The following is an 18,297-nucleotide window of genomic DNA, read 5'->3' as shown; positions in this document are numbered from 1 at the left end:
TCATCTTCTTTCTTGCACAACATTTCAAGGATTTCAAGGACCTGTGGGAACCCTGCTTACTTCATTATTTTCCATAGATGTATGAAAAAAAAAAAAACTCAAAACAAACTGTTTCTGTAGCAGCATTGACTTTATTTGGGGAGCCCATCCAAAGCAAAGCACACAAAAACGAAACCCTGGAACTTAGGGTCAAACATGTCTGTCACGTGCACATAACACTCAAACTCCCAAGAACACTTACAAACCAGTCTGGACAGCGATCATTTCACTTCACGGGTGAAAATATTCCAGCCGATAGAAACCCACAGAGACAAAGCACACTTCACACACACACTCTCACACATACTCGTGTCCAGTTTCATAGAATAACTCGTGCCGATGTGCACAAAAAGCTGGAGGCATTTTTTTGATAAAGCTCTGAAGCAACTCTGTGGAAGTGCTGTGGTGTTCAGCTACAGAAAGATGATTAAATATTAATAGAAACAAAACAAATAATCAGGATTTTAAGTGCCAGGCCAGGAAATGCAAACACATACGTGCAGAATAACACAATAGTAATTGAGTTTTTCACTCCACTGGATGAATATATCCTTGTACAGCTGGAGAGCGACTGTAGGCTACAAGATACACAGCTACAGACATTAGGAGTTATTTTTCTTACACAATTACAGCTGTTTTTTTTTTACTCTTACAACACATTTTCTATACAGTTGTGATTTAATCTAACCCTCCAAGCATGAACAGTGTGCAAAATGCCCCCAAAATGTGTACACAAGAATGAAGCCCAACATTGAATTAAACAGATATGTTAGATGTTAGAATTACTCATCAATAAATCACAATCTCAATATTAATCAAACCAACTATGATTACGGTTTTGGTCATAACTTAGAAGCCCTATGTTGTGTTGTGTACAAATATATATATAAAAATGAGACATTATATTTCTATTTAATTTAGAAAGAGTCCTTTATGCACAGGTCTACAGTAGCCCAGAATGGACAAATCAGGCACTGGTTCTTAGGAGGGTTTACATGATTTACAAAACCACAACTTTCAACATTGAAGTGTAAACTTATTTGGGCTGTTTTTTGTGTGGATGTTTGCCATAAAATAATGTTTTCTTGTCATAAGCAGAATATAATCATGTAAATGGAGACAAACTGTCCTCGGCTTTCAAACGCTGCCACCATTGTGCTGTTTATCTCACAAGCAGAAGGTTAATACATTCAAGCAAACAGTAGACCAACTACAAAGCATAATAACAACATTATAACTAAGTCTGAATGTGCACTCAGTTACTACTCCTAACTGTTTGTGATTATATTACTGTTAGTGCTCAGAAAACCTGGGAGTACAGCATCGCGGAGAGGACACATTTTAGAGGACGGAGAACTGGATGCCATGTTTGTTCAGGCGGTCGACGAGAGTGGTTTTTGCAAAAACCGCTCCAGGAGTGTACACTCCTCCCCTGGAAATGAAGGAGGAAATAAAAAATATTAATTGATACTACTATTAATACTATTACTAAACATCTGCAAGATTTTGTCATACAAAGAAATCACTCATGTACTGAAATGATGAACACAGCATGGCTGAAGCACATATTTATCCTGCTATTGATCTATTTAATTAAAAAATAAACTAGTTTGGTTTTATTTGAAGTGTGCTTGTAAGAGGTTCTGAACTAGGGCTGAACGACTAATTTAACTAAGAGGTGCAATTCATGTTCATTCAAGCCAAAAATGCAAAACATTTATAAATACCATTTTTATACTGAATATTGTTTATGTAAATTATGTAAACTTACCATTTCCTCTAATATCACAAATCATACCACAGTCACAATATCAGTCAAAAATAATGTAAATTAGATATTTATTAAAAAATCGTTCAGCTCTAGTGCTGATACAAAACATGTGCCGATTGCACTGGGCAGGCACGACAGTCAGTACCGACTATGTGGCAGTACCTCAAACAAAAAAAACCTGAACGATCACTTTAAACTACTGTACCGTCAATAAAACAATGCCAAAACACTGCACAGAAGCAAAGCTGGAACAATTAATTGTACAATAGCTACATCAGCATTCACGACGTTTCCGTATTTGTGACGACGTACAGCTGCTACGAGCTGTAGTAGATTCAGTCTGTGATACGGCGATAACTCACCTCTTGGGCAAAGCTGAAGGTTCACCGAGTATGGTGAGGGCAGCTTGTACCATGGCAATGGGTGTGGCCACATATCCACACTCTAAATAAAGCCAGACAGACAATAATTCATTAAACACACGAAGGAACGCGTTAAACCAGCCAAACTGGCTAACGAATATTTACTGTAAATATCCAACCTAGAAAGGACAGAGGCACGTACGTGTGGTGCTGTGATGTTTTGTCCCTGTCTTAATTAAGGCTTTACTAAAATTAGTGCTGGGCACGTCAACGGCATCAACATTCGCGAATGACGCGTTTCCATGACGACTCACGTGACGACATGTTTACGTGACTCCCCACGAGTCTCCAAAGTGACGCAGTTTTTCGTGCCGCGGCACTGTTTATCAGTTAGCGCCATTAGCTGCGTTAGCTCCTTTAGCGCCGTTAGCGCGCCTAGTGTCTAAGTGGAGTGGTCTGTTAATTAAACGAAAACAGCAGCGCTACAAATAACCAGCGTACCCGTGTACTGCGTATGTGTGCCTCTGTTTTTAAAGTTCAGCGTTACTTTAGAGACTCATTTTAACAATCGTGAGTCACGTAGAGATGGCGTTATGCGCGTCTTTTTAAAATATATTATTTTTTAAACTGCTGTATAAACTAGTTGTTAAAGTCCCCGTAAAGCAGGAGAGTCAAACTCAAGCGACCCTGGGTCTGGCCAGTATGGGGGGCCAGTCAAATGAAAAACATGAAAGAATTATATCACATATATTCCATCACAATATTGCAATGATAGATATTTCAAAATAAAAGTGCCTGTGCTGAAAGGGAACGATATATAGTTCCAAAATGATGTATTTATGATGCAAAATGAATCCATCTAACCTCCGCTGTAAAGTGATGAAAAACAATCAAAAATAAATTAAAAGGTAAAGCCTGTTGAGGGTGTTTATATCACTACAGTGTTTGAGGAGGAGTTCTGCTAACTGTGCTAACAGCGAGTCACACATTTTTAGACACGATTAAGAAAATCCACACAGTCTTTACTCCACAGCAGTGGTGTAGTCTATGTAACCTGCAGGTTTACGGAGCATACCCACTACAAAAAGGTCAGGATTTTAGTATTACCACTTAAAAAAATGGGCATTCATACATATCAACTCTGTTTTTTGACAGAAATTATACTCATGTAATTTGTTTTTGCAAATAAAGAGTAATGATGACGGTCGTTTTCATTAAAAACACTAAATATGTGCATACTCTTTTTGTAGCTTATTGTGCTGCTGGTCTGGCAACCCATGCTGACATTATACCCACTACAGTAGCCCACACTACACCACTGCTCCACAGCCACTACTTTCCATCACATAATAGTCAATTTAAATGAAGCACAAATCCTGAATTAACTTGGATCTTGACTTACCTGGTCCCTGAACCAGTGTGCGGATCTTTCCGGTTGGTTTCCCCTGCGAAGGGTCCTCGCTTTCAGTGTATCCCTCTCCATAGAAGGCAAACCGGAACGATGAGCCTTCCATCTAAAAACGTACACACGGTGAATGATTTGTATGTGTATACATTTCTGGATTTGTAAAAGTGTTTTACATTTTTAGTGCATGAGCACTCACAGTGGTGCAAGAACCTATTGCAATTTTTTTTTTTTTCACGTAAGACAAAAGACCAAACATCAGCACACAAAACTCAGTCAAGAGCATAGCGCCACCTGCGAGGGATCAAACTTTTGTAAATTTGCAGTACATGTTTTTTTTTGTGTCTTGAATTTAAATTTGTCTCAAGCTTAGTTTAAAATGTATATTAAACTTTGTAATATTGTTTTGCACTTACTGGGCCACCGTATACAATGCAGCACTTTCAGCACCGACTATGTGTCAGTAATTCAAACAACAAAAACTATCATTTTATCCATAAGTCTCTAATTTTCTGTTCTGCCAAAACTTTACCTATCCAATCCAATCCACTTTATTTATAAAGCACGAGTTTAAACAAACAAACTGTTTCCAAAGTGCTGCACAATAGGTAAAATAGAGATAAAAATAAAAACAGATATAAAATAGAAAGATAAAATAGAAAATGTGACACAACAAAAAAACATAAAACACATAAAACACATAAAATCAACGATCTACGTTGTGTTAAAAGCCAAAGAAAAGAGGTGGGTTTTAAGAAGAATTTAAAATGTTTCACATACCTGCTTTCTAGTTGGTCCGGCTTTAGAGAAGAGCCCAAAGGAGAAGAGCTCAGGGTGCTGAGAAGAGGGAACACAGACAGACATTGGTGGAATATTCAGTTATAGTCAGTTGTGAAATGTGAAACTTTCTGTACTATGTCACTGTGTTGTGTTGTGTTGTGTGTGTGTTTCATGTCGGTTTACCTTGATAAGCAGGTTGCGCCCAAAACTGAACTTGACTAAGAACCAGAAAATCATGCCAGTGAACATCAGCTTGATGAGGTTGCCGACGCCTCCAATTCCCGCATACGCTCCATACTGAACCTAAAGTTGACAACAACAGATCATCGAGTGTAAACAAAACTTAACATAGTCTCCAGGTACAGACAGTCAGCCAATGTAGAAATGCACAAAACTTGTGTTCTCTTGACGTGGCATCAGTGCCACATATCTCTAAGATACCTCGAAAAAACAACACCTATATTAGCTTTAAATTATCATGTGGATCATTAGTGGGAAACTGACCGGTGTTTCCTTATGTTCGTCTACCAGGAAGCGCTGAGTTCTCTTTACAACGGACGGATCGGAGCCCATGAAGGGCACCGTGTACTGCTGGATATCATCACTGAAGAACAGCGTTCCCCTGTAAACACACACACACAGAGGTTACTTTCATATTGTACCACTATGTATTAGCTGATACTGTGACCTGAACCTCACTATATGGTAGTCATGTTTTTCCACCAGAAAACAATTACAAGTTGAAGCTAAACAACTACAAAACAACAACAACAACATACCTGCGTTTAAGCCTAGAGCCAACAAATGGCAGAGGTTTGTAGTTAAACTTCCTCCTCAGACTCTGGAGCTTCTGGCCGTCAGCAAACCCATAGACAGCTGATTGCCATGTGCCATCGTGGATACACGTACCCTGAGAAACACACGCACACATATTACAAAGACGGATAATATTAACATAAAAAATACTTTACATGATGAGAAAAATATGTGATGACACAAACAAGAAAAACTGCAAAAAACAAGGTGAAGAAACTGAGCCAGACAAGCAGTAACATACCTCAGGTCCTGAGCCAAACGTCAGATAGCTCTCCACCGCAGACAGCGTACCTGTGGATGAACACACACACACACACACACCATGTATTGCTATAATTTGTTATAGAACCCAGTTTGTTTGTGAGCGTAAGTGTCGACGTGAGACAGCACATACCCTTGAACTGGTCTCTGGTGTAGATGACTCCCATGTCTGCTGGTATGGAGTCAAATCCACAGCTGCCAATGATGTACACACCTTTGTCCGCTGCCTGGCTGTCGTAGTTCAGCTGCATGCCCTCCAGAAACTGTCCATAGCCACACAAACAAAGCGGCAACACTCAATTTCACCGACTTCCTGAATCAATTACATTCCAGGTCAAAAGGTCGCCATTAGATCTGATGAGAGACATTTTAGTTTCCGCTTTTTCATTTCTGCAAGTTGTAGGGATTTTACATCTCTCTAACCTGGTGCATTATTTAAAATGATAATATTTACATCAAAATAAGGACCCCCCAAAAAAAGTAGTTGCATTAACACACATTTTTATTAAATATATTATAGACGGCTGGATCACAGTGCAATTTAACAGTAGAGTTGAGGGAAATAATTCAAATTAAACCTTAAAAAACCCTATTTGTGGTCAAAAGGCATCAGACGCCCATCACATGAGAGAATAACTAAATAAGTCCACCCTTCTCCTCCTCACTCATCAGTAACCTGTTAGCTTACTGGCATAAGCTTTCATGATGGATTTTGCTTTGGTCTGAAATGCGAGTTCAACTACGGCAACTAGTGGCACTCAAGTACCTTCAAATTAAAAGCAACTAATAAATGAATACACACAATACAGAAATACAGTACTATATTCATACCTGTGGTTCTCCAGAGATGTCAAGCTGGTGAGCGCCATTCTCCACACAGGCTTTGACAACCGGCTCACCATAGAATCTATACTATATACACAGAGAGAGAGAGAGAGAACGGTGTTACATTTAACTTTTTTAAGTGTGTAACTAAAAAAATATTAAAAATATTAATTCTTAAGTTACAGTGTGTACAATTTAGCAACATTTATTGGTGAAGATGCATGTTGCAGTTGAACCTACAGAGCTGTTATTCAGCATCAAAACTCAAAAGATGTTTAATTTGTCCATTGCGGATAAAAATGGCGATCTAACATGATATACTGTAAATATAAAAGGCTCATTCTAGGGTCAAGAAAAACATACAATCAAGTGATTGCACTAGGGATTAGAATCGGTATCAGCCAGAATTGGTCCAACCACCCACAGACTTTATAATTACAATATTGCACTTTATATGTATCACTCTTTTTTAACTTATTGTTCTTTGTTGTCCTTGTTCTTTTGTCATGTTATGTCATGTGTACAGCGTGTGCAAATTCCTTGTATGTGTTCTCATACGTTGCCAATAAAGCGGATTCTGATTCTGGATCGGATATCGGACAATAATTAAAATCTGATACATTTCAAAAATCATATATATATCGCATTCTTCACTATGCACAGGCTGTAAATATGTAATAAAACTAGCAAAAGCATTTTAGCCGAGTCATGTTTGGGCAGTTCAGTTCATATTCTTCTTTTTAGGAGAGCAATATTTGTTACACAGTTGGAGAATTGTGTCTTTGAAATGACTCAGCACAAATGTGTCGTTAGCAGCTTCATAGTTCATCTCTAAAATGGTCTAAAATGACTGTATCGGACTAATATCGGTCGATATTCTAGTTTTTGTTCAGTATCGCACACAATAAAGTGGTATCATCCCAACACTTATTAAAAATTAAATGCAATTATTTTTATGCTAAATTTCTGCCAAATGATTTCACATACATTTTACACATTGAGCTGTACCTTTAACTCTTCATTTTTGTAATCTATCTTTGCAACAATTCACTAATAGAAACAAATTAAAATATGTGAGCATTAAGATCAGTGAATAGGATAAATGAGTGGCAGTAAAATGTGGTGTGGCCATGCCCTCGACCCCGATGGCTGGATAAGTTTTCTGGCTGGTGACTCCTTATCCTTGTTGAAAGTCCAAGGTTTGATCAATTGGGACAAATGTTAAATTTTTTTTCTACTTTTTTTTTTTTCATCTTCATAGACTATCAACTGCACGCTGCAGTCAAAGATCAAATGAATGAAACTTTGACCCCAGCTGCTGCACTGCACCATAACAAATGAGATAACATCAGCATGTGTCGCTGTCTGAAGCAAGGTGCCTTTATCCGGACTACCAGGACGTGAAGCAGCGCTGCTGTAAAACTGCTGCTCATTCTGGCTTTGGGACAATGAGATTTACTGTGCGCTGCAAGTCAGTGGCCTTCATTGTGTAAAACAAAAATACTGTGTGTGTGTGTGTGTGTGTGTGTGTGTGTGTGTGTGTGTGTGTGAGAGAGAGAGATGGTGATAAGTTGAACTGGACACCAATGTGACAGTGTCATGAGATGATAAAGAGAGAAAAACGAGTTTGATTTGTGGAAAAACAACTTAAAAACACACAAAAATGTCAGTGGAATGTAAAATAACTTACAGGCCCCACACAGTTGAGCACAATCACCGCCTGTTTGCACATGGCGGCCAAGGAATCTGGATCGGCTACATCTGCCACAATGATGTCTACCTCTGTCCTCAGCTCAGGTTTACCTGTATGTGAGCACACACACACACACAGTGCAACAATTATTGCCACGACGATTAAAATATGTATCCAAAAATACACATGCAAAGCAGTTGATCAAAAACAGTCACATGAGTTTTTCCCCGACTCAGAGGAAGCGAAAACAACAGGTGACACAGGGAGGAAAGGGAGAGCCTAGTTTTAAACAGAACTTGTTTCAAAGTTGATTTGATGGATTGGTTTAATATCTTTAAAACACATTCTCTGCGTCTCAACAAATATTTGAGATGACTGCATTCAGCTGGCCTCAAAAGAAGAGGTAAAATATTTGACATCAAGTATAAACTGGATCAAAAGAAGGTTAGTGAGGGTAATGACATATCAGTCAGTCGAGTCGGTATGTTCCATCAGCTGTTGTCCACTCCCTGAAAGCACAGCCAAAGAGGAGGGTGACAACAGAATAACCATCTAATCCTGTGGAAAGTCACTTTACTGACAGGAGCAGCAGAACAGCTCAGCTCGCTGTCCCTGATCAGGCCATGGGCTTTATTTTCCATATTTACAGCGTTGCTTAGATACAAATTGTTATACTGGAAAAATGGCCTGACACTAAGTAAATTACATAATCCACATATTTCACAATTTTATTTTTTCCAGCACATACTTTAGTACGAGTCATGCTGCACCAGGACAAGAATGAGTCTGATTATCCTGATTTATGTTTCTTTAATTCATCTTTAGTCATTTACTTACCAGATTGTATTGTTTGTGCGTTGTTATAACCTGAAATGGCTCATTTTGGCCTACAATATTGATGTCAAATGTGACGTTTAGTTGGAAAACACGCTTTTTTTTTCTTTTTTTTAGAAAGTGGTCTAAGAACTGTTTCACATTAAAGGCTTATGTTAATAAATATATATTTTTTTAAATGCAACAACAACAATAATGGCTACATAATAATAATGCAGTTGTATTTATATGTGAAGATAAACGTTTTGAAGTTGGAACATTTTATTGCATCTGGAAAAAATTGCTTCAAATTGCGATATTTCGTGTTTTGTATCTACACAAAATATATTTTTGAGACACCAAGTACTCACTTTGACCGTGAAAGTGAGTGTAATGTGTGTATATCGCGATATATGATTTCGCAGATGCGCAATATCATGTGATATTGACTTAAATATCATGATAATATCGTATCGTGGTGTCTCTGGCGATTCCCACCGCCACTGAAAATCCTCTTTCTTGTGTGTATGGACCCTAAAATCTTATACATTTGCAGTATGTGAGCAATGTCTTCTTTTTAACAAGTGCAGCCTCATGTGTTGAGTCAGAGTTTAGGGTCAAAGACGTGTCAAACTGATCATTATCAGCAGGTCAAACATTCACGCTCATCTTCAACGTGTCACGTTAAATATGTCCCTCTGTAACAAACAGTAAGTTCCGCTAAGCATCGGCGCACTTGGCGTTATCTCTATTACGCGGACATGTACACGTACCGAGGACTCCGGCGGCCTGCTCCACAACTTTCTCCAGCTTCTGCTTGCTCCTGCCCGCTACGGCCCACTTCAGGTTCCCCTTAGGACCCTCGGACACGGTGCGGGCCACTTCCTCCACTACAAACTGGCCCGTGAAGCCGGAAGCTCCGAAGATAACCAGGTGGTAGGGTCTGCTGGAGGACGTCTCAACACACGCCATGGTGACAGACTAGAAGAGGACAGGAGGACGGAGACAGACGACACTTCTCTGCGGGAGGACTGAGAGACAGTGTGCGATTGTGTCTTTGTAAGCCCGCACTGGGATCAGTGTGTGTGGCTCACTTCCGCTCTCACCGGCTCCACCATGAGGACGAAATAAATATGAACACAAGACTGTCGTTGGGAATGCTCTGTATGTGTGTGTGTGTGTCCACGGTGTTTCTGTATATGGATATTTTACATTTTGTGACGTTATCTTTGATCTGTGTATGACTTATCTTTACTGTCTTTGATCTGCCCTCACAATTATTGATAAAAAATAAAACATATTATTATTATTTTTTTATTATTATTACACAACAGCTCACATCCAGTGCACATGCAGGTTTACCAACATCCGGTTTTCAAAATAAAACGTTAAAAATCAGATTATTTCCACAGTCCACACATCAGTGTCTCCTCAATGAACACAGCAGCTCGTAAAATACATCGGTAATACGTTTGAAAATAAATGCGTATGAGCGACAAACACATAACTCAAAACTGCTTTTTCGCAATATTTGAGAAAAAAAAGAAGAACTAAAACCCCTCATTGCCTTCATTTATTCACATTTCTCATACAGTTTTCATATCGTACGCGTTCCCGAGACGCCACATGCCCGCGCTTTACTGTGCTCGTACACAGCTGTGACGTCACTCTCGGAAAGAAGATTTGTCTAGACTTTTTATGGCATTTAGGAAGATTTTGATTGAAATATGAAACTCCATGAATTAAAAATATAGGATGTATAGATTTATAAAAGCCCCTGTCTATGTCTCCAGGTGTCCTGTGGAGACCTGGAGACCTATTGTGGTCAATGGGAAAATTGCTTTTTGGGCCCCATGAGTAGTTTTTGTTGTCCATGGCACACGCCCATGACATTAGCGCACGTCCCTCCAGTTGTTTTCTCGACCCTTCTCGTTTGATTGGTCGTAGCGGATGTCGTGTGTCAGTGACGACAATCACACGCGCCAGCAGCAGCAGCAGACGGCACGAGCGCGCAGGGTTGTGAAAACAAGCAGCGAAGGGTCAGGATGATCGGAGCTCAATGTCACGGAGTGTTACACGCCAGCAGACTGCGGAGAATCACCATGAAACCACAACAGTCGTGAGATAAGGACATTAGCGATATTCTGCAAGGTGCGGGTATACGTTTATTTCCGCGAAACCACACAATTTGTAGAGGAGGTTAGCGCACGGCTAGCCGCTAAGGCTAGCAACAGTGATTATGTATTAGTCTCCGCAAACGAACACTTTTATTGCACCATTAAGAGTGACTTTTTGTTTGCACATTTATGGACAAGTCCCAGTTGCAAAATGAAGAACAGTGAACGGCTCAACTGTACGATATTAAGGACTTTACCTGCCCACGTGCTAACATTTCAGACAGTTGTACTATTCAACTGTGACTTTTAGGTTTTTCCTCATATAATTGAATGCGGATCCACTTGGACATGTTTTTAGCAAGAAAAGCAAATTAATCACTGATATAACATTAGTTATGTTTGCTGTGTTCAGATTATGTAAGTTGAGGCAGTTTAACAGTGTATCAGCCTGAAACTGAGGGAGACAAATTCTGTCATAATTGAAACAACTGAAACATTTTATTATTGTGCTGTTTTGTCAAAGTGAATTAATTTTCATCTAAACTTAAGCCATCCCATTTCTTCCAGGTAGCCTGAGACGTCTTGGGGGCAGTTCTTAAATCTCCTGCGACCTTTCTCTTGCGTAGTTTCAAGATGTACAGAACTCTGGTGCTGGTGATGCGCCCTGTATGCTGCCACAGCATCAGAAGCAGATCCTGTTTGCACAAAGCAACATTTGCCCACAGGGGTCTCTCTAGCTTCTGTGTTCCTGCAGCGCTCGCGCTTCAAAGAAGGGCTTACAGCCTGGACTCCCTTTCTTCTGGTCCTGGTCGGCCCACACATGTTACCAGTTCACAGCAGTCGTACACGGAGAGGACGTCCCCATCTGCTGCACTCACACACAGGAATCTGTCGGCCGTGGCTGTACAGGTAGGCAATTTTAATTTGTGGTGGGAATCACAGGGCACCTCATGATACGATACATGGTCGACGATACCAGTAATATCATGATTCATCAGCGATAGTCTCAATATCCATCTAACTGAAGAACCCAAAACGTTAAAAATGCAGGATTTCTCTATTTATTCACAACATAGAGAACAAAGTGCATAAAGTCTTTGTATTGAACGCGGATGGTGCATCTCTTAATGTAGCTTTAGCCACTGTTATCCCGCTGTAAACTCCCTCTTCTTCAGCCAGGTAACTTCTGCCCCAAGTTTCCTTCATTCATTTGAGCAGTGCCGCCACAAGGAGTAATGAAGTACCTATACAACGTGAGTGAAGCTGGCAGGGACCGTTTACTTTAGAGCGCCTTCATTTATGAATTAAAATCTTGATTTGCCCTGGCGTAGCGATTATGTATTGCAAGAAGAACAAGGATATATCGACATTTGGACCTACCCCTAATTTTAATAAACATGTTCTAAACATTTGTGCCTATAACAACCCCTGAGTCTAGGGGTGGGAATATCACAATACAATATGTGATACATGGCCAATGGTGAGATTCTGTGATAATCAATTATTAAATAGTCCTAAAACATCTAAGAAGGAGAAGTGCAGGATTAACTGGATTCCCAAAATAAAGTGTTGCCCTTTATTTTGGGATTAGCCTGGCTTCCATTGCTCCTCTATGTTCAAAATGCTGCTCCACGCCTTCTCACAAGAACTCAAAAGCATAAACTGGCTTCCCTCCATTGGTTCCCACCACACCACAGGATCCATTTTCAATCGTCACTGAATGTTTAAGTTTTTCCTCAATATATTGTGTGGTGTTTTGTTTATGTCTTTGTTTAGGGTCAAAGTCGTCGGTTGTGTCAGTATGACCTTCTGGATTTGGGGGAGGCTGATGAGAATGTGCGCCTTGCTCGGTCCACTAAAAGAAACGGTTGCTTTATTTTGGATCCACACCTGGCTCAACTGGTAGCCCAACATCTAGAACCAGAGGATGCTAAATGTGTTATCTTGGAATGTAATCCAGGTATGTATTTATTTGTTTACAATGTTTAAAGGCATAGTTCAGGTTTTTTGATATGTAGGTTCAGCCTGAGTCACAAAGGCTTGCTCTCACTGAAAACATGGTTGCCTTCTAGACCACACGGAAAGACATGTTTAGCCACTTATAAGGGAGTTATATGCAGTATTATTAATTAATTTATAATTTTTATGTCAGTGAATGAACAGGTCATGGCATAATGACTACAGGTAGTCTACAGCGACCTGTAGATCTGGAGGAATTTGATTTTGGTTGGATTTTCGTGCTCCTATATGCCTCAGGGAAAACAGTAGTGGGCTGGCTTTACTTCCACACGTTGTTACTGAAGTAGCGAGCAGCGAGTGCAGAACTTTTTCTTAAGCCCCTTTAACAAAAGGCTCTCCTAATAAAATCAACATTGGCTGCAATAAGTCTGCAATATCTTATTAATGAATATGTTTGCAGCTTTAACTCAGTGTTAGACAACCTTCCCAGACTCAAAACTGGAGTGCACTGATCACCCGCTTAGGTGAGACTTTAGTGAAGTGGCTGAAATCTGTTTTTCCCCCATGTCCTGGACATCAGGCTGGTTTGTGGTACAGGGGGAGCACAGCTCAGTCACACTCACTTTGTGTCAGTAACTCATTCCACCACACTTTAAAAAAACTTAAACTATGCTTCTGTTGAGTGCGTTTTTGTTCATTTATTGGACAACTTTCATACAATTTGATAAACAAATTTGCCATTATCACACATAAGATGTATGTATTTTTATTATAGATTGTTTGTCCACAATATGACATATATACATACATATTGCCAGTGAAACATCAAATATAAAATGCTGTGTTTTCATCTGTCCTCAGGTCCTGGGGTGTTGACAAAGACACTGTTAAATGCTGGAGCTCAGAGAGTTGTGGCCCTTGAAGGAGACAAGTCCTTCCTTCATGATCTAGAGGTATCAGATATTTCAAATAATCAAACTATTTATTTTATTCCTAATGTGTTTGAATATCGATAGCAACATGGGAAAAACAATGGCATGTAATTGTGAGCAATTTGGTGGTGAATTTCAACACCTTGTCAATGTCCAACCCAATCAAACTTTATTCTAAATAAAACATACAAATGTGTGACCTAATAGACCTAAGAACAAACAATACAAAAATACAAAATACTGAAAATATAAAAACAACGCAAATACACAGGTCGTACAATAAAACTTTAAAGAAGTTAAAAACCAACGTCTCATACTGGGTCAAAAGCCAAAGAGTAAAAATGGGGTTTAAGATGCGTTTTAAAAGTGGACAGCTACATGCTATTAAGCAAATATATTGTAAAGACCAGGAAAAAAAAACACATATCACAGTAAGGGACAGATAGATGAGCTGGTGATAATTTTACTGATTAAACTCATCTACTTCACCACTACAGAGTGGAATTCAGGCTTGCTGTGGGACAGTTTCAATGAATACACTTGCTTCTGGCCAACAAACGGCATTCTGGTTCAGTAAAAACCCCCAACAACAAACAAACCAACAAACTTGGTTAGAAAAGAAATATTACGGCTATTATCTGTAGAGGCTTTTAGGCACAGCTCAACCAATCAGCTGTGTTTATATTTGATATTAGACAAATAAAAGATGTTCTCATTTTTCAGGAGTTAGAGGGTCGTCTCAGTGGTCAGCTGGAGGTGGTTCACTGTGACTACTTCAAAATGGATCCTTTTGGCCAAGGGATCTTGAAGCCCCCTGTCATGCTCTCTGACACATTGTTCACTGATCTGGGAATATCAGAAAGCAGCTGGACAGATGGTAAGAAAAAGGGAACACGCACACAAGTTTGTTTCAAGCATTTAAATAGGTTGAGAATAAGAATAGTACATAACTAAATTAATTATGTGTACCTCATATAACCACACCGGGAAAAAAGACAATTAATGATGTGTGTTGTCTCATGTGTCGTTCTTCTAAAGTGTGTGTGTGTGTGTGTGACTCTTTCTAGACATCCCAGTGAAGGTGTTTGGTATCCTGCCCCAGAATCAGGAGCGCAGCATCCTGCTCAAGACGGTCTACGCTTTGTTTGAAAGGCTGTTTGCCTACAGATTCGGAAGAATAGAGCTAAATCTCTTCATCAGTGAGAGAGAATACCAGGTAAAAGAGTGACCGCCGCTTACATTTTTAAGTGGGGTTGTTAAACTGTCTTTTCTAACAGGAAAACCGATAACGTTGTAACATCTATTCTCACACAATCTGTCGGCTCAGATGTACACTTCTTTATCAAACTATCTGTTATGTCTCTTTCAGAAATTGACGGCACCTCCAGGTAACATGATGAACTACAGAGCCTTCTCTGTCCTCTGGCAGATGTCCTGTGATGTTGAACTATTACACAAGGTATGAGAGAGGTTGGCAAAAAAAGTGTTAAAACCAGTAAGTCTGGGATTTCAATTGCTGAGCTTAAAATTCCATGCTACTACACTCTTTTCAACATTTCATGAATCTCTCCATTGTTGTCTTTGCAGGAGCCATGGGAGTCATTTGTGATGACAAAGCTGTCAAAGAGAAAACCGAGTCAGAAAGGAAAGGTAAGGAAGAGAGATCATACAATATTTCGTACTCTCCTACTGGGACAGTTCATGTGGAAAGTTTTCAGACCCCTCACTTTTGCAGCCTTGTGCTAAAATATAAAATCTGGTTGATAAACTTGGTCAACTTCCTTTAGTGTTTAAGAGGACACCATGAAATGTGTTTGTAGACTTTCCCAGGTCTAATACCTCCGACTCTACAGATTGTTCCTTCAGCTTAATGGCATATTTGTTGTCATCTGTCAAGTTCACTTTAAAATATATTATGTGGTCTCTCTTTACATTTTTAAATGTCAGATATTACAAAGAGAAATCCATCTCACCTAAATTTCAAGTGTCATAGCAAAGTGTCTGAATGAACTCTGATTCAAATGATGCAACATTACCGATCATATTCTTTCATGCATCCAGTGCAGGGTGGCGTTCATGTTTATGACACAGTGACAGTGGAGGAAGTTGTAATAATTGACCCATTGTTTCCCCAAATTTAATTTAGCAGTGACACTACCGCTGCTCGACTGTTGAGCACCAGTGCTAAAATCTTACATGATCATCGATATCAACTAAAATAATTTACCACCACTGCTGAAAACAGAAGCAATTGCACTCTCATTTTTGTCCCCACTTAGCAAACTCTCTCCTCGAGAAGTCATGCTATTGTTGAATTTTCTTCCTCTTGGCGTATGATAACTATGTGTCTGGTATTAGTTCTGCTCCCTTTTGTCTGTTTGGTCCATATCTGAAAGTTTTCAGAGGATGTGCACAAAATGAATACATGCTATCCTGTCAGAATGTGGGGGAAAAAAACGAATGTATTCTGAAGTGGTATAATTGGTGTAATACAATGTCTTGTGCCTCCATACTTTACATGTTTCTCCCCTCAGACTCCCAATGATCACATGTGCCTGGTGCGTCTGCGTCCACGGGCTGATCTGTTCACTGGAGGACTCACTCCCTCTAATGCTTCAACTCTGATGGTCATGGTCAAACAGTGTCTGGCTAAGAGGACGGTCAAGCTCATTGACAGGTTGAAGTAAGTAGTAGACACACACACACACAGACAAAAAAAAGTGTCATTTCCTGATAGCAGTAATTAAATTAAGTGAGTAACCACTGTCATATAAACTGAACTTCTCTCTCTTTGGTGCTTTCCCCCCTCCATAGCCAGTGGTCACCGGATAGTGGGAGTAAGCTGTTGCCTGAAATGGGAATGCCGGATGACATTCTGACGGGTTACGTTTATCCAGAGGAATACCTCCGTCTCTTCCAGTTAATGGACAAGAGCCAGGAGTTTAGACAGAGCTGGCTCTATGAGGAGATCCTGGAGAACACAATGAGGGAAGGTTGGGGCTAAAATTCATTTACATGAAGAGAATCATGAAATTACATCGTAAAAAGTTACATACCAACTCATATGTATAACAACAGTATAATCGTCGGGACATGCATAGTAATTTGACACAGCTTGACTGCAGAAATATTTTTGTTACTGAAATCACGAAAAAACCTTTTGATGATGAAGAAACAGCTTCAAATGAACTAGGATTCCCCTGAGTCGAGATTTGAGTCAAAGACTATATCCAAGGTTTATTTTTGGACTTCACATCAAGAGAACCCTGGGGGTCTGCGACCCATAGCTTGGCAGTCTGTGAAAACATTTGCAATAAATTATGTTTATGTTGCCTGATCGGGGAGAACAACGGAGAAGGAAATATTCAGAGTTCTGGATTATTTCATGACTGAAAGTGAGACCGAGTTGGGAAAAATGTGGGGCTGTTTGTCCTGATGGTGATGATGAGAGTGGGGCTGCCCGCATGGATAAAGCCAACCCGAATATTATTGCTACACAGTGTATCAGGAAACAGATACTTTTCATTGTTTTGATCTCAGCTGTGACTGCAGTTTATTTTATGAATTAATAAAGTCTGTTTTATCAACTCTCCAGGGAGATGGATGCTTGACCATGACGCACTGTTGTATTAGGTTAAAGTAATGCAGCGGCCTGGTGTGTGTTAATGAAAGATGAAAAAACACAACACGGCAGGGGGGGATTCTTTGAAAACTTTCTCTTCTGTAAGGGTTCCCTTTTGGAAACTATCCACTTTTTATCATGAGAAAGAAATAAAGGTTGTCAAGTAGCTAAATCATTAAACAGAAAATGGCAGCATGTCCAAGGAGGCTAAAAAATGCTTCACATAATTTAACATGTATATCATGGTTATTTTCCAAGCTTACATCTCGAGGGGAGAAGTAGTAGTAGTGCAGTAACTGTACCACTGGCAGGATTGTTCAAAGAATTCAAGTTTTTCACTGTATAGATTTGTGTAATTTTTGCATTTTCCATGTGAATGCGTAATCTTTGTATATGTTTAAAACGGTATGTCCTAAAGAAGAGTATAAACTGTGTGTCTGTGTAATATTTAAACAAATGAATAAATCAAGAGTTTTGACTGTCAAGTCAGTGTTGGGATTGATTTCAATGTTCAATGTGTTTTCATTTAAATGTGTGGTCCCATATTTTTGTACCTGTATATTTATAGTTGTCGAAAAAATGTATTTGACGGCAGATTTGCCTCCACGTTTGAAACTGTTCAGTCCAATAGATTTGTTAGCATCACATAGGACTAGCTTAGGTTGTGTGGAGGAAGCAACGTGTACCATAGAAAGTATAGGATAGGGCTAAATTAATACGAGGCACCTTTTGTGAATTTACTGCCCTTTAATGTTAAAAAATGGTGTACAGCTATAATTAATGCAACTTTAAGTGTTTAATTTGTAACAATAATCGTCAAACACTGGCTACTCGGATGTGGTGGAAGCCCCCCCCCCAAAACATTTTTTTTCCGCTACGGCCCTGTTCCAAACCTGTCAAAC

General features: G+C 39.5%; 2 protein-coding genes across 3 annotated transcripts; one reads left to right on the top strand and one right to left on the bottom strand.

The window, feature by feature from the left end:
* Nucleotides 1-111: 111 nt before the first annotated feature.
* LOC310936902 (saccharopine dehydrogenase-like oxidoreductase) lies at nucleotides 112-9,796 on the bottom strand. The gene is made up of 12 exons (XM_083901063.1): nucleotides 9,539-9,796; nucleotides 7,950-8,062; nucleotides 6,266-6,346; nucleotides 5,568-5,697; nucleotides 5,415-5,464; nucleotides 5,137-5,267; nucleotides 4,862-4,979; nucleotides 4,541-4,660; nucleotides 4,358-4,414; nucleotides 3,575-3,686; nucleotides 2,173-2,254; nucleotides 112-1,471 (listed from the first exon to the last, which is right to left on the bottom strand). The coding sequence occupies exons 1-12, from the start codon at nucleotides 9,735-9,737 to the stop codon at nucleotides 1,381-1,383; spliced, it is 1,284 nt and encodes a 427-aa protein (XP_083757189.1). The 5' UTR covers nucleotides 9,738-9,796; the 3' UTR covers nucleotides 112-1,380.
* Nucleotides 9,797-10,777: 981 nt separating this feature from the next.
* On the top strand, nucleotides 10,778-17,864 carry tfb2m (transcription factor B2, mitochondrial). 2 transcript variants are annotated; one of them, XM_083901196.1, is made up of 10 exons: nucleotides 10,778-10,916; nucleotides 11,454-11,791; nucleotides 12,659-12,842; nucleotides 13,703-13,794; nucleotides 14,497-14,650; nucleotides 14,841-14,989; nucleotides 15,143-15,232; nucleotides 15,361-15,423; nucleotides 16,308-16,456; nucleotides 16,588-17,864. In XM_083901196.1, exons 2-10 carry the CDS (start codon nucleotides 11,516-11,518, stop codon nucleotides 16,775-16,777), a joined length of 1,347 nt encoding a protein of 448 aa, XP_083757322.1. In that variant the 5' UTR covers nucleotides 10,778-10,916; nucleotides 11,454-11,515; the 3' UTR covers nucleotides 16,778-17,864. The 2 variants fall into 2 exon arrangements, with proteins under 2 accessions (XP_083757322.1, XP_083757321.1); XM_083901195.1 differs by having other exon boundaries at nucleotides 11,450-11,791.
* The last annotated feature ends 433 nt before the right edge of the window (nucleotides 17,865-18,297 follow it).

The sequence above is a fragment of the Microchirus variegatus genome, assembly GCF_963457635.1.
Source record: "Microchirus variegatus genome assembly, chromosome: 14".
In the NCBI taxonomy this organism is placed as follows: domain Eukaryota; kingdom Metazoa; phylum Chordata; class Actinopteri; order Pleuronectiformes; family Soleidae; genus Microchirus; species Microchirus variegatus.
This window is presented reverse-complemented; position numbering and strand designations above follow the sequence as displayed.